Source organism: Pseudopipra pipra, chromosome 18 (assembly GCF_036250125.1).
Source record: "Pseudopipra pipra isolate bDixPip1 chromosome 18, bDixPip1.hap1, whole genome shotgun sequence".
In the NCBI taxonomy this organism is placed as follows: domain Eukaryota; kingdom Metazoa; phylum Chordata; class Aves; order Passeriformes; family Pipridae; genus Pseudopipra; species Pseudopipra pipra.
In genome coordinates, this window is record NC_087566.1 from 1,808,335 (window position 1) to 1,834,997 (window position 26,663).

Below are 26,663 nucleotides of genomic sequence, written 5' to 3' on the forward strand. Positions count from 1 at the left end.
CCCACACCCATGGATACTCCCAAGTGCTACTGGGAACCTCATCCCATGCCCATGGATAACCCCAGTGCCACTGGAGACCTCATTCCAAGCCCATGGATACTCCCAAGTGTCTCTGGGGACCTCGTCCTGTGCCCCTCCCAACCCCATGGATACCCCCTAGTGCCTCTGGGGGTCCCATCCCATGCCCCCCCAAGCCCATGGATGCATCCAGGACCACTGGGAGCCCCATCCCACACCCACAGATACCCTCAGTGCCATCAGGGACCCCTTCCCATGGCCCCCCCCAAGCTCCTGGATACCCCCAGTGTTATTGGGACCCAATCCCAAGCCCCAAACCCATGGATCCCCCCAGCACCACAGGGGACCCCATCCTGTGCCCCCCAGCACCATCAGGGATCCCATCCCAAGCCCATGGATACCCCCAGTGTCTCTGGGGACCCCATCTCAAGCACCCCCCATATATACCCCCCTCCATCACTGGGGACCCCATCCTGTGCCCCCCCCAAGCCTATGGATACCCCCAGTGCCATTAGGGACCCCCTCTCATGCCCCTTCAAGTCCCTGGGTACCCCCAGCATCACTGGGGGCCCCAACCCAAGCCCCTCCAAACCCATGGGTACCCCAGTGCCACTGGGGACCTCGTCCCATGACCCCCTCCCCCAAACCCATGGACCCCCGGTGTTATTGGGACCCCATCCCAAGCCTCCGAAACCCCATGGATCCCCCCAGAACCACAGGGGACCCCATCCTGTGCCCTCCTCCAGCTCCCGTGTGCCTCCCCACCCCATCAGAGATCCCACCCCAAACCCAAGGATCCCCCCAGCACCACCGGGGACTCCATCCCGTGGTCCCCCGAGTCCATGGATCCACCCAGTGCTACTGGGGTATCGCCCTCCTCTGCCCTTCCAAGCACATGGGTACCCACAGTGCCACTGAGGACCCCATCCCAAGCCCCCACAAACCCATGGATACCCCCAGTTTTATTGGGACCCCATCCCAAGCCCCCACAAACCCATGGATACCCCCCTCCATCACCGAGGACCCCATCCCGTGCCCCCCCGGCCCCATCACTGATCCCACCCCAAGCCCGTGGATCCCCCCCAGCGCCTCCGGGACCCCCTACCCGAGCCCCCCCCATTCCTGTGGGTGCCCTTGTGCCCCAGAAGCCCCCCCAACCCCACCCGTGGGCCCATCGCGGGGGTCCTGCCCCCCTCTCCCCCGGGTTTATGAATGGGGGCTCTGGCCACGCCCCTTCGCTCTGGCCACGCCCCGTTGCTGAAGCCACGCCTCCATTCTCGGGGCCACACCCCTCGCTCGCGGTCCTCCAGGGTGGCGGTGCCCGCCAGGGGGCGCTGTAGCAGCCGAGGCCGCGCGCGCCACTGCCGGGCCGCGCTCTCTTGTTTTCTGACGTCATTTCCGGGAGGCTGTGGTGCGTGAGGAGCGCGGTAAGGGCGGGGAGCGAGCGGGACCCCCGGGGGGGCACCGGGAGGGACAGGGAACCGGGATCGGTGTGCAGGGGTGTGAGGAGGGCTCCGGGGAGCGGAGGGTCCCGGGGTTGGTGGTCGGGGGGCGGCTCGGAGGGGCGGAGGGTCCGGGATCGGTGTTCTGGGGGGCTCAGGGGGAGGGGAGGCCCCGTGCTGGGATTCTGGGCAGCTCCGGAGGGGCCCAGGGTCCCGGGATTGATGTGCTGGGCTCTGGACGGTCAGGGGGAGTGAAGGGTCGCGGGTCCGGTGTGCTGGGGGTCTGGGGGGGCTCACGGGGAGCGGAAGGTCCCAGGTCTGGGGTTCTGCAGGTCTGGGGGGGCTCAGTAGAAGGGAAAGGTTCCGGGTGGAGGCGTTTGGGGAGGGGCGGAGGGTCCGGGCCCGCCGTGCTGGGTTTCGGGGTAGGGGAACCCCGGGATCGCTGTTCTGGGGCCTGCGGGGCTCCGGAGGGATGGAGGGTCCTGATCCGGGGGTCTGGGCTGGGTTGGAGGAACAGAGACCCCGGATCCGATGTGCTCTGGGGGCTCTGGAGGAGTGGAGGGGCTCGAGTGTGAGGGGGCTTGGAGTAGGGGAGAGTCCCGGGTCTGGGGGGGCTCTGGTGAAGCAGGAGCCCCTGGGTTTGGTGCACTGTGGTCTGGGGGGCTCTGGATGAGGGGTGGGTTCCTTGCCTGGGGGTCTGGGGGGGCTCTAGAGAAGGGGAGGGTCGGCAGTCTGGGTGCTTAGGTGAAGCACAGCCCCTGGGCCCTTTGTGCTGGGTCTGGGGGCTCCAAAGGGGTTGAGCCCCAGGGCCTGGTGTGCTGGAGGTCTGGAGGGCTCAGAGGAGCAGAGACCCCCAGTCTCACAGCGCTGAGGGTCTGGGGGGAGGCTCTGGAGACCCTGTGTCTGGTTGTTGGGGTCTGGGGGGATCAGTGGGGGTGGAGGGTCCTGGTCTGGGTGGGTGGGCTGTGGTGGAGCAGAGACCCCAGACCCTCTGTGCTGCTGGGGCTGGGAGAAGCTGGTGGGAGAAACCTGGAAGGGGGTGGGAGGCACAGGGGCTGCCCCGGGATCCTGCAGAGCCCGGGACAGGCTGGGGGAGGGATTCCAGGACAGCCCTGATCCCAGGTGGTTTGTGCCCCCACGGACCCCCCCCCGTGCTCCTCCCCAGCCCTGCTGCCCCCACCATGTCCTCGGAGTCCAGCAAGAAGAGGAAGCCCAAGGTGATCCGCTCGGATGTGCCACCGGAGGGGAAACGGGGCAAGGGAGACACCGACCAGGTATGGAATGCACAGGGAACAGGGACCTGCCTGCACAGGGATCAGGGATCTTCCCACTCCTGCTCCAGGCTGGCCTCCTGTTTCCCTGAGGGAAAATGGGTTTTCCAGAGCAGCTGTGGCTGCCCCTGGATCCTTGGAACTGTCCAAGGCCAGGTTGGACGGGGCTTGGAGCAACCTGGGCTGGTGGGAGGTGTCCCTGCCCATGGCAGGGAGTGGGATGGAATGAGCTTTAAGATCTATTCCCACACCAGATCCATGAGAACACCTGGAGAAGAGAAGGCTCCATGGACACCCTGGAGCTCCTTCCAGGCCTTAAAGGGGCTCCAGGAGAGCTGGAGAGAGACTTGGGACATGGGATGGAGGGATAGGACGCAGGGAATGCCTTCCCACTGCCAGAGGGCAGGATTAGATGGGATACTGGGAAGGAATCCTTCCCTGGAGGGTGGGGAGGCCCTGGCACAGATTGCCCAGAGAAGCTGTGGCTGCCCCTGGATCCCTGGAAGTGTCCAAGGCCAGGTTGGAGCAACCTGGACTAGTGGAAGGTGTCCCTGCCCATGGAATGTGATGATCTTTAAGGTCCCTCCCAACCAAACCATTTTGGATTTGTGAGACTGTTCCCCAGAGCCTCTGAAACTCCCACTGTGAATTCCTGAGTCCTCTCCATGTGTAAAGCCATGGGATTCACAGGCAGATCCAGGGGCTGTGTCTCCCAGAGCCCTTCCCAGTGGGAAGCCATGGACTGTGGTGTTTGTTTCTGCAGGATGTCAGGTACTACAGTGAGGAGAGTGAGGTGGATCTGCGGGACCCCATCAAGGACTATGAGCTCTACAGGGAGACCTGCCAGGAGCTCCAGAGGCTCATGGCAGAGATCCAGGAGCTGAAGAGCCGGGGGATCAAGGAAAACGTAAGGAGAGGCCTTGGCATGTGGTGGAGTGGGTCTGTCCTTTGGTGTTTTCCCATTAATCCCAGAGGAATGGGAGCAGGAGCTGTGATGTCTCCTGGGGAGAGTCAGGGAAAGGCAGCAGCTTCCCATGTTCCTGGGGCAGGGATTGAGCCTTGGAAATGGAACAGCCTCCCTTCTCTTGGGCTGCTGGGACAGGGTTGGAGCCTCTGGAGTTGGAACAGCCTCCCTTGTCTTGGGCTCCTGGGACAGGGATGGAGCCCTGGAAATGGAAAGAGCTTCTCTTGTCCCAGGCTACTGGATCAGGGAAGTGGGAACAGCCTCCCTTGTTCCAGTCTGCTGGGACAGGGATTGAGCCCCTGGAAATGGCCTCCTAGGGCAGGGATTGAGCCCTGGAAAAGGAACAACCTCTCTTGTCCCAGACTCCTGGAGCAGGGATTGAGCCCTGGAAATGGAACAACCTCCCTTATTCCAGGCTCCTGGGACACCTCAGTTCTTGAGGCTCAACCACTCCTATTCCTACTGCTGTGAAAAATCCCTGGAGTGATTTTTGAGGAGCCTGGGCCCCCCTCCCAGTTCTTTCCAGCGGGTCCCTGTGATCCAACAGCGGGAGCCTCCCTGGGGAGCCCCAGCGACACAAACGTGACTCCTCGGCAAAGTGTGGAGCCTGCAGGAATTCCCTGAGTGAAGGGTCTCCCTGGTTCCAGCCATCCCTGCTGATCCCAGCCCCCCTTCCCACCCCCAGGCCTCGGAGATCGACGAGCGGCGCGTCCAGAGCTGCGTCCACTTCATGACCCTGAAGAAGCTGAACCGCCTGGCCCACATCCGCCTCAAGAAAGGCAGGGACCAGACCCACGAGGTAAAGGGGGGATCCAGGCTGGGATTTAGGGGGAGGTGGGGCTCTCTCTGCTCTGTGAGGAGTTACACACCAGCCAGGTCCTGGGGATTGGGTTGGAGGTTTATCCAGAGATCCAACCCTGGAAAACTGCTGGGCGCAGGGGAGCTGTAATTGTAATGGTTCATGAAGGAGGGGTGTCTGCCTCTGTCTTGAACATAATGGGGGGTCAGAAAGGCCCATCTGGTGCATAAAGAGGTGTATGATTGCCCTGGAAACTCTGGTGCTCTTGGAGAGGGGACTCAGTCCGTGTGCTTGTCCTGTTTCTTGGCTTTGAAACCTGCCAGGAGGAGAAAAATCAGCCCGATGTCACAGTCTTTGCTTCCCCAGTCCGTAAAAACGTCGTTCCTCCCCCAAAAAGATCGTTGCCTAGCCTAAAAACAGCTGTGCCAAGGGGGTGTGGTGAGGGGGGGGTGTTGGTGACTCCTGGAAGGCACAGCTCCATCCCTGCTCCGGCCGTGTCCGTGTTCCAGGCCAAGCAGAAGGTGGACGCGTATCACCTGCAGCTCCAGAACCTGCTCTACGAGGTGATGCACCTGCAGAAGGAGATCACCAAGTGCCTGGAGTTCAAGTGAGTTTGGCCAGGGAGCAGAGGGAGCAGCAGTGTCTGGGATGGGGTGGAGGCTTCCAGCATTTGGGAGCTCTTGCCACATTGCCTGAGCCCCCTGTGGGAGGAGGATGGGTGTTCCAGGTGTCATGGAATCCTGGAATGGTTTGGGTGGGAAAGGGACCTCAAAGCCCATCCAGTCCCACCCCCTGCCATGGGCAGGGACACCTCCCACTAGCCCAGGTTGCTCCAAGCCCATCCAAGCTGGCTTTGGACACTTCCCAGGATCCAGGGGCAGCCACAGCTTCTCTGGGCAACCTGTGCCAGGGTCTCACCACCCTCACAGCCAGGAATTCGTTCCCAATATCCCTCTGGCAGTGGGAAGCTATTTCCCCCTGTCCTGTCTCTCCATCCCTTGTCCCCAGTCTCTCTCCAGCTCTCCTGGAGCCCCTTTAGGCACAGACAGTGGAGGAGAAAGCAGGTTCAGCTCACTAATGGGGGTGGTTCACAGAGAGGGAATTTGGGGCAGGAAGCACCAGTGGAACACTCTCCTGTGGGATACCTTGAGTCCGGCTGTGCTGCAGCACTTCCCACCCTTCCCTGACCTGATCCACCTGTCCCTGCAGGTCCAAACACGAGGAGATCGAGCTGGTGAGCCTGGAGGAGTTCTACAGAGAGGCCCCCCCTGAGATCAGCCGCCCTGCCATCACCCTGGCAGAGCCCCACCAGCAGACCCTGGCCCGGCTCGACTGGGAGCTGGAGCAGCGCAAGAGGTGGGTCAGCGGTGTCCATGTCCCTGCTCCCTGTCCCTGTCCCTGCTCCCTGTCCCTGCTCCCTGTCCCTGCTCCCTGTCTCTGTCCATGTCCCTGCTCCCTGTCCCTGTTCATGTCCCTGTCCCTGCTCCCTGTCTCTGTCCCTGTCCCTGCTCCCTGTCCCTGCTCCCCGTCCCTGCTCCCCGTCCCTGCTCCCCATCCCTGCTCCCCGTCCCTGCTCCCCGTCCCTGCTCCCCGTCCCTGCTCCCCGTCCCTGCTCCCTGCTCCCTGTCCATGTCCCTGCTCCCTGCTCCCTGTCCCTGTCCATGTCCCTGCTCCCCGTCCCTGCTCCCTGCTCCCTGTCCATGTCCCTGCTCCCCGTCCCTGCTCCCCGTCCCTGTCCCTGCCCCCTGTCCCTGCCCCCTGTCCCTGCCCCCTGTCCCTGCCCCCTGTCCCTGCCCCCTGTCCCTGTCCCTGCCCCCTGTCCCTGCCCCCTGTCCCTGCCCCCTGTCCCTGCCCCCTGTCCCTGCCCCCTGTCCCTGTCCCTGCCCCCTGTCCCTGCCCCCTGTCCCTGCCCCCTGTCCCTGCCCCCCGTCCCTGCCCCCCGTCCCTGCTCCCCGTCCCTGCTCCCCGTCCCTGCTCCCCGTCCCTGCTCCCCGTCCCTGCTCCCCGTCCCTGCCCCCCGTCCCTGCTCCCTGCTCCCTGTCCCTGTCCATGTCCCTGCTCCCCGTCCCTGCTCCCTGTCCCTGTCCCTGCCCCCTGTCCCTGCCCCCTGTCCCTGCCCCCTGTCCCTGCCCCCTGTCCCTGCCCCCTGTCCCTGCCCCCTGTCCCTGCCCCCTGTCCCTGCCCCCTGTCCCTGCCCCCTGTCCCTGCTCCCTGTCCCTGTCCATGTCCCTGCTCCAGGGATCTGGGCAGGCACCTGGAACTGCTGGGTGTCCCTGCTCCCTATCCCTGCTCCAGGCTCTGGACAGACGTCTGGAGCTGATGGGTGTCCCTATTCCAGGACTCTGGACAGGCATCCAGAGCTGCTGGATGTCCCTGCTCCCTGTCCCTCCTCCAGGGATCTGGGCAGGCACCCAGAACTTCTGGATGTGCCTATTCAGGGATCTGAGCAGACACCCAGAGGTGCTGAGAGAGCAAACACAGAGGATGAAAGTTCATCCCCCTTGGATCAGTGTGGAACAAGTGACACATCTATTGCTTGGCTGAGCCCTTGGCTCAGGATTCCCTGTGTGTGGAGCTGGGCTTGGTGGGATCCTTTTTCCATAGGTCAGGGAGTTTTCTTTCACTGCCTGATGATCCCTGTTCTGTCTGCAAGGAGCAAAATGAGCCCAGCCTGGCTTGGCACAGCCTGGAGCTGCTGGGTGTCTGTGCTCCAGGGATCTGGGCAGGCACCTGGAGCTACTGGGTGTCCTTATTCCAGGGATCTGGGCAGGCACCCGGAGCTGCTGGGAGAGCAAACAAGGAGGGCGAAGGTTTTCACCTTCACCTGATCCTCTTGGCTCAGTCAGTGTGGAACAAGTGACACATTTATTGTGTGACTGGGAGATTCCCTGTGTGTGGAGCTGGGCTTGGTGTGATCCTTGTTCCACAGGTCAGGGAGTTTTCTTTCATGTCCTGATGATCCCTGTTCCGTCTGCAAGGAGCTGAAGGAGCTGCTGCCGTTTCGTGCCAGGGGTGGAGCTGCCAAACATCCCCCCTGGCACACTGTCCTGGGGCTCAGCTGCTCCCTGACTCTTGCCCCGTGAGAAAAGCAAACATGACCCAGCACTCCTGTGTTTGGAGAGCAGTCAGGCAGCGTCCAGGGCCAGCCTTCTGGAAAGATCCTTCATGGAATGTGCTGGTTGGTGCTGCCTGGGGGCAGCCCGGCAGAGCAGAGCAGTCAGAGGTGCTGGGTGGGTGCTGGGTGACTCCAGCCCCTCATGCTTCCCCTCTCCCAGACCCTTCCCTCAAACCTGGCTGCTTTTCCCGCTGGAGGGCACAGCTGGGATCCCCCAGCTGGCTCTGCCTGAGCCACACACAGTGAGTGTTCAGCTGGAGACCTATGAGGGTTCTGACTAAAATGATCCTTGCAAACCTCGTGGAGACCCACAGTTAAATTGCTGAGATGCCTTGGAATTCCCAGTCCTCACCCCGTGGTATCCAGGGAATGTCACTGTGCACCTCCCACTGCCAGGGTGGGATGTGGGCTGTCCAGCTGCTCGGGAGCAGGTGCCAGTGGTGCTTTGGGTAATTCCCATGTTGGGGTCATTCACATCCATCCATCCCTTACCTTGGTGCTTTGAGCTGTGCAACCCCATGGAGCACTGGATTGGCTTTGGAATCCTCTGCAAGGTGCCTCTGGAGGGAGTGCAGGGATTTCAGGAGCTCTGTTTCGGGGAGGGGTGGGAAAACTGGGCCTCAAATCCTGTGCAGGAGCCTGTTGGGGTGTGTGTTGACCCCCACAAATACAACTTTGGTTGGAAACAGTTTCCAAGTCCTGCAGTGTCAGGTCTGTCCCCTGTCAGAGGGGGCTTGTCCTGAACAGCTCCACTCCCATTCCCAGCTTCCCTGCTCCTGCTGGGAGAGGGCTTGCAGTCAACAGCAGTGAGATTTAATGTGTTCTCCCTAAACACAGGGCTTGGAGCATCATGGTGAGCTTCGATTTTCCTGGGCTTTCTATGTTAGTCCTTGACCACAGGACATGACAGGAAGGGGAGAAGCCTCTCTGGGAGCTCGGTGGGGTCGTGGCTGGTGTGGGAGCAGAGCTCCACTTGCTGCCCCTTCTCAGAGCACGAGGCTGAGCTTCCCCTCTGTTTCCTTGCTCGTTTTCCATCTCTGCTCAGTTCCTTCCTTCCTCCACTTGCCCTTGGCATTAGGAGCAAGTTGTTTGTCCCGTGTCTGAGCTCTCCTGCAGTGACCTGTGAGAGCTGGGGCCTGTCACCCAGGTGGCTCCTGGCAGGTTTTGCTGCTCTGGCATGTGGCAGTAACAGAATTCCCACCCCCAGGCTGGCAGAGAAATACAAGGAATGCCTGACCAGCAAGGAGAAGATCCTGAAGGAGATTGAGGTGAAGAAGGAATATCTGAGCAGCCTCCAGCCCCGGCTCAATAGCATCATGCAGGTACCTGAGCTCTGCAGGTGGGGACAAGGTCCTGGGGGCTGAGCTGAGGTCGTGCTCCCAAGGGCAGTGCCTGGGCTGCTTTGGATTTGGATCTGGAGATGTTTCATTCCCACTGGGGGAGGGGCAGCTCCACCTCCTGCCGAGACCCCTCCGGAGCCTCCTTGTTTATGCGGCAATTCCAGAGGAGCCGCTAAATGGGCCTTCCCCTGGAGAGCCCCATGCTGTTCCAGCCCCCTGAGGCTGCCCTGGGAGGGAAGAACAGGAGGAGGAACTGGGTTATTTTCAGCTCCAAAGCTTTCCCAGCCGAGGCCAGGCCAGCCCTTCCCTGGGGCTCGACGTGCCCGTGGTGTTTAACCCCGTGCTGGCTCCATCTCCCACTGGCTCGGGAGGGGGTGAGGAGGATGAGCTGCTCCCTTCCCAGTGCTGAAGGCCGTCCCTGTCATTCCCAGGCCTCCCTGCCTGTCCAGGAATACCTGTTCATGCCCTTCGACCAGGCCCACAAGCAGTACGAGACCGCCCGGCACCTCCCGCCGCCCCTCTACGTCCTCTTTGTCCAAGCCAGCGCCTACGGACAGGCCTGTGGTGAGCACAGAGGGGGAACACGGCCCTTGGAGAGGGGTTTGGGATCACCCCACGGGCCAGATTTCACTCCTGCATGCAGGAATCACCGCTCTGGGGGAGTCTTTGCAGCCCGTGTGCTGTGGGATTGTGCTGAGCCCGGGTGGCCCCATGGCCAGAGCAGTGAGGCAGCAGCATTTGAAACCTTGTTGGCTCAGCTGCCTGCCTGGGAGAACTGCTTGGGAAGCTCACTTCCCACCCCTTCCCCCCTTCCCAAGGTCGGCAGGGATGTCCCTGCAGCCTGGGAGCTGGCTCAGTGCTGTCCCAGCCTCCCTAGAGCTGTCACCCCGTGGGGTGACACCTCGTGCCACCCGTGGTTGGTGGGGACTCCAGGGCAGGGGGTGCCTTTCCCACAGATCATCTGGAAGCTTTCATCCCCTCGGGAAGCTTCGTGTGTTGAGGGGCTTTCTGGAGCTTCCTGAGCTGGGAAGGATTCACTGGAAGGGGTCAGGAATCCCAGTGGGCTGTGTGGATGGAGAGGGATGTGGTGTCACCTGCTGTGATGCTGCTCTGGGATCAGGGGAACATGGAAGGACACTGTGGCAGAGGCATCCACAGCTGTGGTGACACTGCTCCTCATCCCTGCTTGTGCCAGCCAGACCCCAGTCCCTCCTGGCTCCTGATAAGGGTTTGGCCTCCATGGTTTCCAGGGAGAGCTCCTCAACACCCAGCATTTTCCTTCCTCTGCCCCCATCCTGCCCAGGACATCCAGCCCTGTGGTGGCCCCACAGAACCTTCCAGACAACTGCTCTTCTCACTGACCCTTTCTTGGAGATTTCCCTGGCAGGAAGCAGGAGTTTTGGGGGCAGGGCTGCCTTTCCCAATAAAAGGGTGATCCCTAGCCCAGTCCTCCTGTGTCCCCTGCAGACAAGAAGCTGGTGGTGGCCATCGAAGGGAGTGTGGAGGAGGCCAAGGCCCTGTACAAGCCCCCCGAGGACTCGCAGGGTGAGTTTGGGGTTGACTGGGGGACGTGTTCCTGTGTGTCTGCAGTTCCTGAGCCCCTGCTTTTGCTGGGAGAGGGATGTCTGGGGGAGCATCCCTTGGAGTAGGGGCTGGTGGGGGGAGAACTGAGCCCTGGGTGGTCCCTGCTCACCCCCCTCTCTCTGTGCAGACGACGAGAGCGACTCGGACGCGGAGGAGGAGCAGACCACGGTGAGGGACAGCTCTGGGTCCTGCTGCCTCGGGATCCTGGGGCCTGCTGGGAGAGCTGGGCCTGGGTGGGGCTGGGAGCTGGTGCTGCACGCCGTGATTGTGTGTGGAGGGGCACTGGTGTTAAATCCAGACGTTTCTCAGCAGGAGGGAGGTGCCATTTCCCAGTTTCTGTCCTAAATGCAGGAGAGCCGGGGTGCAAAGCTGCTCCAGTGTGTCCCACCACACTCACATCCCAGATGGAGCTGCTCCACTTTGTATAAATAGCCTGAGGGCAGGGAGCTGGTGTCCAACAGGGAGGGATCTGTGTCCATCCCCTGCCAAAAGCATTCTCTGCACCAGAGGTTGTTCAGCACTCCCTCAAGGAAGTGCTCATCCTGCAGATAATTCCTGCTGGATGCTGGGGAGAGGCTGGAGGTGCTGGTTGCCCCCAACATCAAAGCCTGAGGGGTGTCTGGGCCTCCACTCCCACCACGTGGCAGAGCACTGGGTGTATTGGGCTGTTCCTGGGGGGAAGAGAAAAGGAAAGGGCCTTGTGTGCAGGGAAGGGAACGGAGCTGGGAAGGGGCTGGAGCAGCAGGAGCAGCTGAGGGAGCTGGGGGGGCTCAGCCTGGAGCAAAGGAGGCTCAGGGGGGACCTTCTGGCTCTGCAACCCCCTGACAGGAGGGGGGAGCCGGGGGGGGTCGGGCTCTGCTCCCAGGGAACAAGGGACAGGAGGAGAGGGAACGGCCTCCAGCTGTGCCAGGGGAGGGTCAGGTTGGATGTTGGGAAACTTCCTTCCTGGAAAGGGCTGTCCAGCCCTGGCACAGCTGCCCAGGGCAGGGGTGGAGTCCCCATCCCTGGGGAGATTTAAGATCCCTGTGGATATGGCACTTGGAGACATGGGTCAGTGGTGGCCTTGGCAGAGCTGGGGAAGGGTTGGACTCGATGATCCGAAGGATCTTTCCCAACCTGAACAGTTCTGTGATTCTGGGAGCTGCCCCTTGCAGTGGGGAAGCTCTTGGGGCCAGCAGGCCCTTGGCTCTGTGTCCCAGGTGTGGGGATGCTCCTGGGAGCTGAAGGAACGACAGGAACCAGAGCTGGGCCAGGGTTTCCTGCTGCCCTCCCTCCCCAGGGCAGCTCTGGGGCTGTGGCACCGGGGTTTTGGGGGACTGAAGGAGAAGGAAAGAGCAGCGGGGTGGGAGGGGGGGTCCCTGGGCTGGGGAGGAGCAGGAGAAGGCTCTGAGAGCTGTTCCTCCCCCCAGAAGCGGCGCAGGCCCACCCTGGGGGTGCAGCTGGATGACAAGCGCAAGGAGATGCTGAAGAGACACCCCCTGTCTGTCACCATCGACCTCAAGTGCAAAGGTGAGGGCTCAGGGACAGCCCAGCAGCACCCTGGGGTCCTCAGGGAGAGCTGGGGGTGTGGAGGGGTTTTCCTGAGCCTTCCATGGTGGTCCATCAGCTCTGCCTTCCCGAGCTTGGGGGGTGACCTTGCCCTGGAGCTCCTCCATCCAGTTGGGAGCTTCCCTCTTCTCGTGGGGTCTTGGGCCTGGCAGACACCTCCTGGGAAGCGCTGGTGGGATTGTGCCGGGGTTCCAGTGGGTCCAGTTGCTCCCACACTGCCCCTCTGCCCTGGCTGTCCCAGCAGAGGGGGGGGTGTCCCACCAAGCTCTCCCTGCTCTGGCCCAGATGAGAACGTGCTGCACCTCACCTTCCACTACCTGATGAACCTCAACGTCATGACGGTGAAGGCCAAGGTCACCACGGCCATGGAGATGACCACGGCCATCAGCGCTGGGTAAGGGGGGCTGGGGGGCTCCAACCTGGGGCTCGGGGGGCCTGCGGGATCCAGGAGCCCTGCACAGCCTGGGGATCATGGGGCAGGGATCCCATGGGATCCAGGAGCCCTGCACAGCCTGGGGATCATGGGGCAGGGATCCCATGGGATCCAGGAGCCCTGCACAGCCTGGGGATCATGGGGCAGGGATCCTGTGGGATCCAGGAGCCCTGCACAGCCTGGGGATCATGGGGCAGGGATCCCATGGGATCCAGCAGCCCTGCACAGCCTGGGGATCATGGGGCAGGGATCCTGTGGGATCCAGGAGCCCTGCACAGCCTGGGCACCCTCCTCCTTTTCCTCTGCCATGACAAGCCAGGATCAGGGAGTTTGGGAACCTTTGGCAGAGCTGTCAGGAGGTGGGAAGAGCCTCCCTGCCCCAGGCTGTGCCTGGCAGCTCCTTCCCCTGCCTGCTCCACAGGTCACCTTGTCCCGAGCTCTGGACACACAGCTCCTCTCCCTGTGCTCCCCAGAGTCCTCTGGAGCCTGGTTTGGGTGAGGAACAGCTGAAGTGGCAGCTCTGGGAGCCTGCCCAGGGAGCTCCCACAAGCTGCCAGCTCTCCTGTGGCTCTCCCTGGGACGGGAGGAGGTGCCTGAGGAAGAGGGAGATGGGAGAGGCCAGTCTGGACTCACCTGGAAGCAGGTGTTGCCTCCCAGCCCATCCCGTGTGCAGCCTTCCTGTCCCCTTGGGGTGCTCTTTTCACTGTAGCTCCCCAAACCCTCTGTGACAGCAGCTCAAGTTCCTGTCCGGGGTGTTCCCTCCCTCCTGCTGCCCTTGGCTGTGTCACCCCAAACCAGGGAGGCTGTGCCTTGAGCCACACCCCAAATCCTGCAGCCCACTGTGCTGGGTCAGGCTTGGGAATACAGTCAGACATGTTTTACTGCACCAGAGGGAGCAGCCTCCTGGGAAGCTGGTACACTGTGGTTCCCATCTTCTTCCCAACCAGGGTGGAGACAGATCTTTTGGAGAGGAATTCGGGGAAAGCCCTTCTGGTCCTGAACTCCTGGAGCTCATAATCCCTTTCTCTGGGTTTGGGGCCTCTTAGTGGCCACCTCAGAGAGACGTGGAGCCCAGGCTGCTTCTGCCTGACCTCTCCTCTCCTCTCCTCCTGCAGGGACCTGCTGTCCCCAGACTCCCTCCTCAACTGCCTCTACCCAGGAGACCATGGGAGGAAAACCCCCAACCCGGCCAACCAGTTCCAGTTTGACAAAGTGGGGTGAGTGGGGGTGGTTGGGCTGAGTGCCCCACTCCCAGCGTGGCACATCCCTCCCTGGCCTCTCAGGGAGGCTTTGGAAGGGGTGGGACAGGGTGAGGGGATGCTCTGGGGGTGACATGACCCTTCCTTGTTGTCCCCCACAGCATCGTGACCTTGAGCGACTACGTGACAGAGCTGGGGCACCCCTACGTGTGGGTGCAGAAGCTGGGAGGCCTGCACTTCCCCAAGGACCAGCCTCAGGCATGGCACACCCCCTCCCCTGTCCCCCACAGCAGCTTTGGGGACACTCGTCTCCTGTCCTGTCCCCTCAGAGCTGCTCCCAACCCACGGTGGGATGGGGTTCCCACCCCATGATCCCACCATGGCTGGGACGGGCTGGGCTGGGTCTGTGTGTGGGGCACAGAGGGGATGGTCTAAGCCCTGTAAGGGACACTGAGCCACCCAGCTGGTGGCTCCTGGGCTGCGGGGTGCCAGTGACAGTGCCACCCCTCCTGCCCACAGCACATGGTCACTGCCAGTGACAGTGCCACCCCTCCTGCCCACAGCACACGGTCACTGCAGACAACTCCCTCAGTGCCAGTGACAGTGCCACCCCTCCTGCCCACAGCACACGGTCACTGCAGACAACTCTCTCAGTGCCAGTGACAGTGCCACCCCTCCTGCCCACAGCACACAGTCACTGCAGACAACTCCCTCAGTGCCAGTGACAGTGCCACCCCTCCTGCCCACAGCACATGGTCACTGCCAGTGACAGTGCCACCCCTCCTGCCCACAGCACACGGTCACTGCAGACAACTCCCTCAGTGCCAGTGACAGTGCCACCCCTCCTGCCCACAGCACACAGTCACTGCAGACAACTCTCTCAGTGCCAGTGACAGTGCCACCCCTCCTGCCCACAGCACACAGTCACTGCAGACAACTCTCTCAGTGCCAGTGACAGTGCCACCCCTCCTGCCCACAGCACACAGTCACTGCAGACAACTCTCTCAGTGCCAGTGACAGTGCCACCCCTCCTGCCCACAGCACACAGTCACTGCAGACAACTCTCTCAGTGCCAGCCACATGGAGCTGACGGTGAAGCTGCTGCGGAGCCGCCTGCAGTCCCGCCTGGCCCTGCACAAGCAGTTTGCCTCCCTCGGTGAGTGCCAGCCTGCCTGGGCACAGGGGGGCAGGGACAGGGGCCTGCCAGGGTCACCACCCATCCCTGGGCACAGAGGTGCAGTGGCAGGGTCCTGCCGGGCTCCACACCCATCCTTAGAGACAGAGATCCAGGGGCAGGGTCCTGCTGGCATTCCGACCCATCCTTAGGGTCCTGCTGGACTCCCCACCCATCCCTGGGGACAGGGGGGCAGTGGCAGGGACCTGTTGGAATTCCAACCCATCCCTGAGGACAGGGATGCAGGGGCAGGGTCCTGCTGGCATTCCTACCCATCTGTGGGGACAGGAGTGCAGTGGAAGGATCCTGTTGGACTCCACAACCATCCTTATGGACAGGAATGCAGTGGCAGGGACCTGTTGGCATTCCCACCCATCCCTGGGGACAGGGGGGCAGTGGCAGGGACCTGCTGGCATTCCCACCCATCCCTGGGGACAGGGGGGCAGTGGCAGGGTCCTCATGCAGGGCAGAGCTGCCTGGTGTCACCTTTAGCATTCCCAGTCATTCCCTGTGTCCAGGAGGGCAGCAGGGGTGAGGGAGCTGCCCTGGGCTGGGGGGGCAGGGGGAGGCTGTGCCCCTCTCAGTGCCCAGCACCCCCTTGGGAATGGCCATCCCAGCACTGGGAAGGGATTTGGGCCGTGCTGGGAGGGGAACTGCACATGACATGTGTCAGGGGTTGTGCAGCCCCGGGATCCAGGGGGATCTTGGCCCGGGGATCCGGGGGGATCACAGCCTGGGGATCCAAGGGGATCATGGCCTGGGAATCCAAGGGGATCACGTGATCCACTGGGATCGCAACCCAAGAATGCAGTGGGATCACAGCCCAGGGATCCACTGGGATCATGGGATCCAGTGGGATCCCAGCCCAGGCCTCCACTGCTCCTGCTGAGCCCCGGGTGGGGTGTGCAGGGTAAGGACATCCTGGGTCCTGGTTTGGGGCCTCCCCCTGGCAGGACAGTGCCAGGACAGTGCCAGGATGGTGACAGAGCCTGTGCCAGAGCCTGTGCCCGGCCCTGTCCCGCTCAGCTGGCCCTGTCCTTGTCCCCAGAGCACGGGGTGGTGCCAGTGTCCAGCGAGTGCCAGCAGCTCTTCCCCACCAAGGTCGTGTCCCGCCTGGTCAAGTGGGCGGCCATTCCCTTCGAGGACTACGCTGTAGGTGCCAAACGTGGGGCTGGATCCCTCCCAGCCCCCTCCCAGCCCCTTTCCAGCCCCTTTCCAGCCCCCTTTCCAGCCCCCTTTCCAGCCCCTTTCCAGCCCCTTTTCCAGGCCTTTTTCCAACCCCCCTCCCAGCCCCTTCCCAGGACCCTCCCAGCCCCTTCCCAGTCCCCTCCCAGCCCCTTCCCAGTCCCCTCCCAGCCCCTTTCCAGCCCCTCTCAGCCCCTTTCCAGCCCCTTTCCTGCCCCTCCTAGTCCCTTCCCAGTCCCTTCCCAGCCCCCTCCCAGTCCCCTCCCAGCCCCTTTCCAGCCCTTCCCAGTCCCTTTCCAGCCCCTCCCAGCCCCTTTCCAGCCCCTTTCCTGCCCCCTCCCAGGCCCTTTCCAGTCTCCTTCCAGCCCCTTCCAACCCCTCCCAACCCTCTCTCAGCCCCTCCCAGCCCCTTTCCAGCCCCTTCCAGCCCTTTTCCATCCCTTTCCAACCCCTTCCCAGCCCTTTTCTAGCCCCTTCCCAGCTCCTTCCAGCCCCCTCCCAGCCCCCTCCCAGGCCTTTCCAGCCCCTCCCAGCTCATTGCTCCTTGGCTGCCCCCAGGAGCTGCCCTACACCAAGGACGTGATCGAGGCCGGCCTGGCTGAGGACACTCACCTCTACTACATGGCCCTGATCGAGAGGGGAACGGGTGAGAGCCTTTCCTGCCCCTGGGAATTCCCACTTCCCATGCCAGACACACCCTCAGGGTGGCTGCTGGGGGGCTGTGTGGGAAATGCCCCTGGTGGGAGGCCCTGGGGCTCTGCATCCCCTCTGCCCCAGGGCAGCTCCTGGGCTGTGCCCTCCTCGGAGGGGACCTGGGGGGGTCCTGACTGGCTTTGGGCTCATCTTTGGGGTTCCTCCACCTTCTTGGGTTCCTTCACCTTCTCCTTGGGCTCCTCCACCTTTTTGGGCTCCTCTACCCTCTGTTTCTTGGGCTCCTCCACCTTCTTTCTCTTGGGTTCCTTCACCTTCTCCTCCTTGGGCTCCTCCACGTTTTTTTTCCTCCTTGGGCTCCTCCACGTTTTTTTTCCTCCTTGGGCTCCTCCACCTTTTTTCTCCTCCTTGGGCTCCTCCACCTTCTGTTTCTGGGGCTCTTCCACCTTTTTGGGCTCCCACACCTTCTCCCTCTTGGGTTCCTTCACCTTCTCCTTGGGTTCCTTCACCTTTTTGGGCTCCTCCTCCTTCTCCTTGGGTTCCTCCCCCTTCCCCTCCCTGGGGTGACCCCTGTTCCCTGCTCAGCCAAGCTCCAGGCCGCCGTGGTCCTGAATCCCGGCTATTCCACCCTCCCGCCCGTCTTCAGCCTGTGCCTGAACTGGAAGGGGGAGCGGAACAGCAGCAACGACGACAACATTCGGGTAAGGGGGGGCAGAGGGGCCCTGTTTTGGGGTGTCCCCAGCGGTTCTGTGCCCAGAACAGGGGAGGTGTTGGGCTGAGCTGCTGGGTGGGCACTGGGAGTGCGGAGCAGAGATCCAGGCCTGGGCCAACCTCATCCCTGTTTCCCAGGCCATGGAGAGCGAGGTCAACGTGCACTACAAGGAGCTGTGGGGGCCCAAACCGGGCTACCAGCTGCTCACCAACCAGCTGCAGCGCCTGTGCATGGTGCTGGACGTGTACCTGGAGACGGAGCCCCACGATCCCAGCGTGGAGGGGCCCAAGGAATTCCCCCAGGAGAAGATGTGTCTGCGCCTGGTCAGGTGAGAGCCCCAGGGGACGGTGCTGGAGGGACCTTGGTGGCACTGCTGTCCCCTGGTGCCAGCCCTGCAGCCTGTCCTGTGTGGGTCTGCCCCGGGAGTGGGTGCCAGGGGGTTCCTGATCCCTCTTCTCCCCTTCCAGGGGTCCCCTGCGCCTGAAGCCGTTCAAGTTCAACTACCCCCAGGGGTTCTTCAGCCATCGCTGAGCCCCCCCGGGCATCTCTCTGGGATGGGCCTCAGCCCCTCTGCAGGAGGAGTGTCCCCATCCCGCCATTTTAGCTCCTTTTCCAAGATTTTGGGGTTGGTTTTGTAGCCAAAGGGATTAAACTGAAGTGAAGGAGAAGCGTGTGCGTGTCCCGTGTGTGTGGAGGGCTGGCAGGGGAGGCCTGGGGGGGCTCCAGCAAGGCCTGTGTCCCATCCCCGGGCTCTGACAGCTTTTCCTGGGATGCTGCCTGTCTCCTGCCATCCCTCCCCACCTCGGGGAGCTGAGGTGGCTGGAGCTGAGATGGCTAAAAATAGCCCTTTGTGGAGCCCGCACTGCAGCCCCAGCCTGTCCTTGGCAGCGCTGGCTCCAGCCCCCCCGGCCCATCCCTGCAGCTGGGGGGGCTTGGAGGGGAGCAGGGCAGGCTCCTGGGAGAGGCAGGAGGAGGGTTGGGCCATCCCAGCCCCTCAGCTCACCCTGGCTGGCACCAGGAGTTGGGCTGTGCCCCCTCCTCGCCCCGGGTGGGTCCTGTCCCACATCCAGGCTGGCACAGCTGGGGCTCCAGCCCCGCTCCCAAGGGCTCCTGCCCCCCTCTCCACAGAGAGATTTATCCCCCAGGAGGGCTGACAGCCCCTCTGCTGCTGCCCCACAGCCCCTGCCCTGGGTGCAGTGCTGCAGCCCTGGGGTTAATCCAGGCTTTCCCGGTCCCTCGGGAGCCAGGCTTTAAAAAGAGAAGGGACAAAGCACACTGAAATCCTTTGGAAAGCGTGGGGGGGGCTGGCCCTGTTTCCATCCCCAGGACATGGGGGGTCCTTCGTGCCTGCACTGGGGGTGTGTTTTCCCTCTGGAAAGACGGATCCCACCCCCATTCCTGCTCCTTTCCCTCCCTTCCCCAGGACAGACCCGCAGAGCCGGGATGTCTCCGTAAGCACTTTTATTTGGTTATTGCACAGTAAGCAAAGATCAGTGGGCTGAGGTTCCTGGTGCACCCGTGTGTGTCTGTGAGCAATTCCTGCAGCTCCCAGCCTGTGCCTGGGAGCATTCCTGCAGCTCCCAGCCTCTCCCACCGCTGCTCCAGGGGACAGTCCTTCCCCCAGACCCCGCCAGCCCCCCCCAAGCAGCTACAGCTCTGCATTGCACTCGTCCATCCGTTGCACATACATTGAATAAATGCACTTAGAGGAGAAGGGGTGTCCCTGGGGGCCTCCCCCCTTCTCCTGGGTTATAATTCAAGTGTTAAATGTGGGGATCACGTTCTGCGAGGGAAGCGTCGCCCACCCTGCGGCTCTCACAGGGCCTATTGCTAAGGGGAAGCCCAGCCTGGGGGTCCCACCCCGGGCCCGGCCCTCGGGGAGGGGGGCAGAGCAGCCCCCGTGCCCGCAGTGCCCATTGGCACCCAGGACTCTCCACTCACTTCTTCCCTGCGCTGGGGGCCGGCTCTGGGGCCGTGCCCTCCTTGCCAGAGGGGGCCTCGGCCTTGGGGGGGTCCTTGCTGGCTTTGGGCTCATCTTTGGGTTTTGCTTGGGCTTTGGGTTCCTCCGCCTTCTTGGGCTCCTCCACCTTCTCCTTCTTGGATTCTTCCACCTTTTTCTTGGGTTCCTCCGCCTTTTTGGGCTCCTCCACCTTCTTCTTGGGCTCCTCCACCTTCTCCTTCTTGGGTTCCTCCACTTTCTTGGGCTCCTCCGCCTTCTCCTTCTTTGGCTCCTCCACTTTCTTCTTCGGCTCCTCCACCTTCTCCTCAGCCTTTGGCTTCTCAGCCTCCTTGGCGGCCGCTTTGCCAACCTCCTGCTGAGGTTTTGGTGGAGTTTCCTTCTCAGCTTTTCCTTCTTCAGCGGGTTTGGGGCCTGGCTTGGGGGTCTCTTTCACCTGTGGGGCTGGAGGCTCTGGCACAGCAGCCACCTTCTCTTTGGGTTTCTCCTCTGCCTTGGCTGGGACTTCCTTCTTGGGAGCTTCCTCCTTCTTTCCCTCCTCCTTGGAGGGAGCCTTGGGCTGCTCCTTGGGCTGCTCCTCCTTGGCGGGGGCTTTCGGCTCCTTCGGAGCAGGGGTTGGCTCCTTGGCTGGGGCCTCCTCCTTCTGTGGAGACTTGGCCTCCTCCTTCCCGGGAGATTTGACCTTCTCTGGTGACTTCACAGCTGGGCTCTTGGCCTCCTCCTTTGAGGGGGTTGGGGCTTTTTCTGGGGACTTCACAGAGGGGGGTTTGGCTTCGTCCTTTGAGGGAGCTGCAGGTGTCTCTGGGGACTTCACCGCCGGGCTTTTGGCCTCTTCCTTAGGGGGGGCTGAGGGTTTCTCGGGGGTCTTGGCCTTGTCCTTTGAGGGGGGTGCAGGTTTCTCTGGGGACTTCACCGCTGGGGTCTTGGTCCCCTCTTTTGAGGGGGGTGCAGGTTTCTCTGGGGACTTCACTGTGGGGGTCTTGGCCTCCTCCTTGGAGGGCGTTGGTGGCTTTTCAGGGGATTTGACAGCAGGGCTCTTTGCCTCCTCCTTGGAGGGGGTTGCAGGTTTTTCTGGGGACTTCACAACTGGGGTCTTGGCCCCCTCCTTGGAGGGGGTTGGGGGCTTTTCAGGGGACTTGGCCTCCTCCTTTGAGGGGGACTCAGGTTTCTCTGGGGACTTGGCCTCCTCTTTTGCGGGAGACTTGGCCTCTTCTTCACCCTCTTCAGCTTTCTCCTCTTCTTCTTCCTCCTCTTCAGCTTTCTCCTCTTCAGCCTCTTTCTCAGCCTCCTCCTCCTCCGTGACCTCCTCGGTCACCTGGATTTCCTCCGTCTGCTCCTCCACAATCACCGTCTCCTTCTCCGATTTTTCCACCACCTTGATCTTCTCCTCGCTCTTCACCTTGATGTTGGTGGTGATGCTGGGAGCCTTGGGGACCACCTCGGGGTAGGAGAGCATCCCAATGCCAGTCTCGAGCCGATATTCCTCCCCTTCCAAGAGCTTTCTGCCAGGAAGAGACCAGAGTAGGGCAGTCAGTGATGGCTTCTCATCCCCTCCCGTGACCAGGAGCTGCCAGCCCTGTCCTGCAGCCCCATCTCCCTCCTTGCCCTGTCCTGGATCACTCCTGCTCCTACACCCTGGGCTGGGCAGGTTCCCTCACCCTTCCCCCCACACTCCAGGGCTGGATCACACAGCTAGATGTCGGTCTGAGGGGATGGATGGTCTCCTCCTCACCAAGAAGAGCCCAGGGGTGACGGGGGGGACCTTGAGCAGCCCTGGCTGAGCCCCCCCTCACCCTGCCCCCCTGTACCTGTAGGCAGCGATCTCGATGTCCAGGGCCATTTTGACGTTGAGCAGATCCTGGTATTCCCGGAGCTGAGCTGCCATCTCCCACTTGGTGTTCCTCAGCTCGCTGTCCAGCTGCTGGATGGTTTCCTGGGGGCAGACAGAGCAATGGGGGTGTGAGATGGGCTGTGTGGGGGCAGTCCCCGGGAGCAGGAGGACACAGAGCACCCCCAAACTGTCCCCTGGTCTCCAGCACCAAGGGGCCCTCACAGAGGGGTCTGCAGCCACCTCCTCCTGCAGACACACAGGAAAGGGGACACGTCCAGGGGCTGTTCCAGGTGTCCAGTTCCCTTGGGGGACCCGGCAGGGGGACCCCAGCCTCCTCCCAGCAGTCCCTCCAGCAAGGACGAGCTGTGGGAATGTTTCTACCACTTGGGCAAGTCCAGTGACCACAAAATCCCAGCCTGAGGCGGGTGGGGATGGGGCATCACGCTGGGGACAGTGTTCCAGTGCAAGGCCACCACCCAGCACAGCCCTCGCTTCCCAGGGCTGGGACATGGGACACAGCCTGAACCTTGGACACAATTCCATGGCATTTGTGACCAACACCGTGTGCACGAGGGACACGACAGCCTGGACACCCCCTCAGGCTCTGGGAACCTGATCCCTGGGGGCTGGGGAAGGCCCAGACACAGCCCTGAGCACTTGCCAGAGCTCCTGGCCGTCTCTGAAGCCAGAACACCAGCTCTGCTCTGCCCTGGCAGCCAGAGGGTCCCTCCCCGTGCCAGGTCACCTGGTAGGACAGGACATCTGCATGGTGCCGCTCCTCCGAGTCCTGCCTCTGCCTCTCCAGTGACTCCTGGGTCCCTTTGAGGGCCTCCAGCTCGGTGGTCTTGGCCTGGAGCTGCCGGCGGTACTCGGTGATCTCTTCCTGGGCCACTCTCATGGCGTCCGTGTTCACCTTGGCCACCTCGGACAGCTTGTCCAGCCTCACTGCGACGGGAAAGGGGGCATGGAGGTGGGCAGGGAAGGAGGCTGCAGTTCTTGGGGAACCTCGGATCCTCCCCATTCCACACATCCCCGCGTGGTGTCCTCTGCAGAGCCGGCCCAGGCTCCCGGGGCTCGCTACCTTCCCAGCCCTGGCCCTGGGAGGTGAAGGAGGACCCTCCCGAAGGAGGGCACCTCCCTCGCGCGGGGGGGTGGAGGAGGACGGGCACGACCGGCTGGGTGGGTGTTTTCGCCATCCTGGGCGTCACCCAGCGCAGACCCTCGCCGCAGCCCCCCCTCGGGCTGTGCCACAGCCCCCCCGACCCACCGCATCACCGCACCCCGGAGGAGGGGAGGTGGTTTGCCGCAGCGCCCTGCGGGCACCCCGAGGGGTGGGGAGGGGGGAGACAGGAAAAGGGGACAGGAAGGGTGGGACGCAGATCCTGCGGCTCCCGGGGCACCCCCCGCCCCGCGGGACCCGCTCCCCCGGTCCGCGCTGCCGCTGCCCGCGGTGCTGAACCGCCGCTGTCCGCGGTGCTGGACCCGCCCCGGCCCCTGGGCGCTGAGGCTCCGGGGTGCTGATGCTCCGGGGTGCTGAGCTCCCCACGGAAGGGCCACTCCCTGCCCTTCCCCCCCCGCATTAGGGATGCGGTACCGCCCCCCCCCCCATCCCGCACTGCAAACCCCCCCCCGGCCTCGCCCCAGCCGACAGGGACCAGCAGGACACCCTGCAGCATCGGGGGGTCACCCCAAAAACTTACGGGGTGCCGTGATCCTGGCACCCTCCTGGAAACGGACTGCGGGGCGGGAGTGGGGGGCACAGCACCCACAGGCACAGGGGGCTGGGGGCAGGGGAGGGGGTACCCTAACGCCCCCACAGAGCACTGGATATAGGGGGGATTTCTGCCCTCCCCCCGGAGTGGGGGTCCCCTAATACTCTCCCAAAGCACAGTTTAGTTGGGGGGGTCCCTTCCCCGCCATAAGGGTGGGGACACCTTAACGCCCTCCCGGAGCACAGGATAAATGGACGGGTCTCTGCATCTCCCTGGAGGGGAGTCCCCCAACACCCTCCTAGAATAGAGTATATATGGGGGGGTCTCTGCACTCCCCTGGACGCCCTCCCAAGGCACAGTGTAAATGGGGGGGTCCCTTTTCCCTCCCCCGACGTAGGGACACCCTAAAACCCTCCTGGAGCGCAGTTTAAATGGGAGAGTCCCTGCATGGTCACCCTCACCCCCTCCCGGAGCGCAGCACAGGGGGATGAGAGGGGTGGTCCCCGCACCCCCGGGCGCGCCCTTCCTCTGACCCCCTCCCGGGGAGGGGCGTCCCCGGGGGGGATCAGGGTCCCTCCCCGCGCACTCACCGCGGAACCACTCCTCTGCCTGCAGGGTGCTGCGGGCGGCCGTGCCCTCCAGCTGAGCGCGCAGGTCCCGCAGCGCGGCCGTCACCCCGGGGCGCAGCGCGGCGGGGGGCTCGGCGGGGGGCTCCGGGCGCGCCCCCCGCAGCAGCGCTCCCACCTCGGCGCGGTGCTGCCTCCGCAGCATCTCCGCCTCCTCCCGCAGCGCCCGCGCCCGCTCCTCCAGCGGCCCCCGCGCCCGCTCCTCCTGTGCCGAGCGCTGCGCCAGCCCCCGCGCCGCCGCCTCCAGCTCCCCGCGCTGCCGGGCCTCGTCCTCCAGCCGCCCCCGCAGCGCCGCCACGTCCTCGGCCAGGCGGGCCCGCTCCAGCCGCAGCTGCCCCTTCTCGGCTCCCAGGCGCAGGACGGTGCCCCGCATGTCCCGCAGCTCCCGCGCGTACAGCTCGCCCATGGCCGAGCGCCCCGCCTGCTGCTGCCGCAGCGCCGCCGCCTCGGCCGCCAGCGCCCGGTTCTGCTGCTCCAGCGCCCGCACCCGCTCGATGTAGCCGGCGAAGCGGTCGTTCAGCACCTGCAGCAGCTCCTTCTCGTTGCGCGCCCGCGGTTCGCCGTTCAGCGAGTCCAGGCTCTCGGTGGAGGACGCGGCCGCGCTGCCGCCGCCGCCCCCCGCGCCCCGCGCCCGCCCCGGCACCGGCGCCGGCCACGAGTAGAAGCCGCTGGAGGCGGCGGAGCCCCGGGGAACGCGGCCCGGCTCCTTGCGGAGCCCCCCCGGGGGGCCCAGCAGCGTCTCCAGCATCAGGCTCATGATGACCCCCCCGCCCTCGCTGCGGCACCGCCGCGGACGCCCCGCTTTATAGGGCTCGGGGAGGCCGCTCCGCCCCCGCCACCGGCAGCGGGGGAGGGCACCGGCACCGCCACCGGCACCGCCCCGCGCCGCCGCCGCAGCCCCGGGGGTGCGGGGACACCCCGCGGCCACGCCCGGGGGAAGCGAGGGGATGCGGTGGGAGAGGGGATCGCACGGGCTGGGAGTGGGGACCCCCCGGCAAGAGAATTGGGAGCCCCGGGGCACAGCGGGACCCTGGGAACAGAGTGGGACCCCCGGGAAGGGAGGGGAATGCTCCTGAAGGGAGCATGAATCCCCCAAGCTCCCTGCTCGCTTCCTGCAAGACCCCAGGGAATAAAGGATGGGAGCCCCGTGAAGGGCATGGGATGCTCCTGATGGGAGCATGGATCCCCCAGGCAGGGAGCAGGACCCCTGGGAATGAAGACTGGGAGCCCCGGGAAGGGAGTGGAGAGCTCCCGAAGAGAGCACAGGTCCCCTGGGCACAGGGGGACCCTCTGGAATAGAGACTGAGACCCCCGAGGAGCAGGGGGATGCTCCTGAAGGGAGCACACATCCCCCTGGCAGGGAGCAGGAATCCCAGGAAGAGAGAATGGGAGAACTGGGAAGGGAGCAGGGACCTCCAAGGACAGAGTGAGGACCCCGTGGGAATTGGGCAGTCCCTGAAGGGAGCATGGACCCTCCCGGGCAGAGAGTGGGACCCTCAGAAAGGGAGGGGAGACCCCCGAGGACAGAGTGAGGGCCCCATGGAAAGCGGGTGGGGAGCCCTTCAAAGGGAGCACAAAACCCCTGGGCAGAGAGCAGGACCCCCGAGAAGAGAGTGGGACCCCCAGGAATAGGGAGCCCTGGGAAGGGAGCAGGGACCACCCAGGGCAGAGCAGGGTCCTGCCCCCTGTGAAGGAGAGAGGGGGGACCCCCGGGGGGCACAGACACCCCCGTGCCATGGGTGGGATGCCAGGGCAGGGACCCTGGGGGGGCTCAGCACCCAGACCACCCCCGGGGGTCAGATACTTATTGGGACGGGGGGGGGGGGCGGTTCTGGGCTGCCAGGAGGGTCCCCCGGTACCCTCTGTGCCAAGGGGAGAGGGGACTCCCCTGTGGGTGCCGGGGGGGCTCCAGGCACGGGGGGGAGAGAACCAGGTCTGCCCTCACAGCTGGGAAGGGGCTGAGGGGGCTTCCCCCTCCGAGCCCCCCAAAAACCTGCCCTTGTGTCCCGAGCACGGACCGACCTGCCTGTCAATCATGGGCAGCCCCGCCCACCAGAGCCAGCCCCGCCCACCATAGACTGCCCAGCCAATCAGCGCTTGGGAACCACCCGGCCAATCAGGGCTCATGGATGGCCTGCCCAGTCAGCTCATCTGGCTCAGTGCCCAATCAGCACTCACAGACCACCCAGCCAATCAGCACAGCTGCAGCCCAGCCAATCAGCACACACCTGTGGGCAGGTCCCGACAGTTCAGCCAATGAACAGTCGAGTACATGGCAGCCAGCCAGTCAGCAGCGGGGTACATGGAGCCCAGCCAATCAGCAGGCACGTGCAGAGATCCCAGCCAATCAACACACACGTCCAGAGAGCTCAGCCAATCAGCAGCCAGTTGTATAGATCCCAGCCAATCACCTCCCAGGCACAGAGATCCCAGCCAATCAACACACACATCCATAGATGCCAGTCAATCAACACACAGGTGCACAGGTCCCAGCCAATCAACTCCCTGGTGTGTAAATCCCAGCCAATCAGCAGCCAGTCCATGGATCCCCGGAGGATCCCGTGGTGCCCCCTCTGTCCTCCTGCAGCAGCAGCAGGTCCCGCCACACCCTCATCCCAAAACAGCCATGGAAGTGGATCCAGGAGCAGCCGGGGCTGCCTGTGGGATGTGCCGGGAGGGAGGGGGGAGACTGAGCGGGGGACAGACCCTGGGGGTGTGGGGACACACAGACAGACCCTGGGAGTGTGGGGGACACGAGGACTGTGGGGCCGGACACCCGAGTCCCCATCCCCTGTCCCCATCCCTATCCCCATCCCCTCTCCCCATTCCCTGTTCTTATCCCATGTCCTCATCCCTCTCGCTATCCCATGTCCCTATCCCATATCCTCATCCCGTGTTCCCCTCCCTTCTCCTCCCATCCCATCCCATCCCACCCATCCCATCCCATCCCATGTCCCCATCCCTCTCCCTATCCCGTGTCTCTAACCCATGTCCCTATCCCGTGTCACCCATTCCCTCTCCCTTACCCATGTCCCCATCCTCTATCCTCGTCCCCTCTCCCCCCATCCCATCCCATCCCATCCCATCCCATCCCATCCCATC

At 63.7% G+C, this 26,663-nt stretch overlaps 2 protein-coding genes across 6 annotated transcripts; one reads left to right on the forward strand and one right to left on the reverse strand.

The window, feature by feature from the left end:
• Positions 1 to 1,371: 1,371 nt before the first annotated feature.
• On the forward strand, positions 1,372 to 18,103 carry THOC5 (THO complex subunit 5). The gene is made up of 20 exons (XM_064674634.1): positions 1,372 to 1,445; positions 2,626 to 2,734; positions 3,495 to 3,638; positions 4,381 to 4,494; positions 5,004 to 5,101; positions 5,704 to 5,850; positions 8,817 to 8,931; positions 9,381 to 9,513; positions 10,417 to 10,494; positions 10,661 to 10,701; positions 11,943 to 12,042; positions 12,367 to 12,475; positions 13,630 to 13,731; positions 13,875 to 13,971; positions 14,755 to 14,869; positions 15,936 to 16,039; positions 16,631 to 16,718; positions 17,309 to 17,424; positions 17,573 to 17,763; positions 17,903 to 18,103. Exons 2-20 carry the CDS (start codon positions 2,642 to 2,644, stop codon positions 17,964 to 17,966), a joined length of 2,049 nt encoding a protein of 682 aa, XP_064530704.1. The 5' UTR covers positions 1,372 to 1,445; positions 2,626 to 2,641; the 3' UTR covers positions 17,967 to 18,103.
• Positions 16,897 to 24,347, reverse strand: NEFH (neurofilament heavy chain). 5 transcript variants are annotated; one of them, XM_064674610.1, is made up of 5 exons: positions 23,526 to 24,347; positions 21,969 to 22,168; positions 21,201 to 21,325; positions 19,586 to 20,894; positions 16,897 to 17,013 (listed from the first exon to the last, which is right to left on the reverse strand). In XM_064674610.1, the coding sequence occupies exons 1-5, from the start codon at positions 24,316 to 24,318 to the stop codon at positions 16,912 to 16,914; spliced, it is 2,529 nt and encodes an 842-aa protein (XP_064530680.1). In that variant the 5' UTR covers positions 24,319 to 24,347; the 3' UTR covers positions 16,897 to 16,911. The 5 variants fall into 5 exon arrangements, with proteins under 5 accessions (XP_064530680.1, XP_064530676.1, XP_064530679.1 ...); XM_064674606.1 differs by having other exon boundaries at positions 19,505 to 20,894; XM_064674609.1 differs by lacking the exon at positions 16,897 to 17,013 and adding an exon at positions 18,882 to 19,522 and having other exon boundaries at positions 19,607 to 20,894; positions 23,526 to 24,346.
• Positions 24,348 to 26,663: the final 2,316 nt, after the last annotated feature.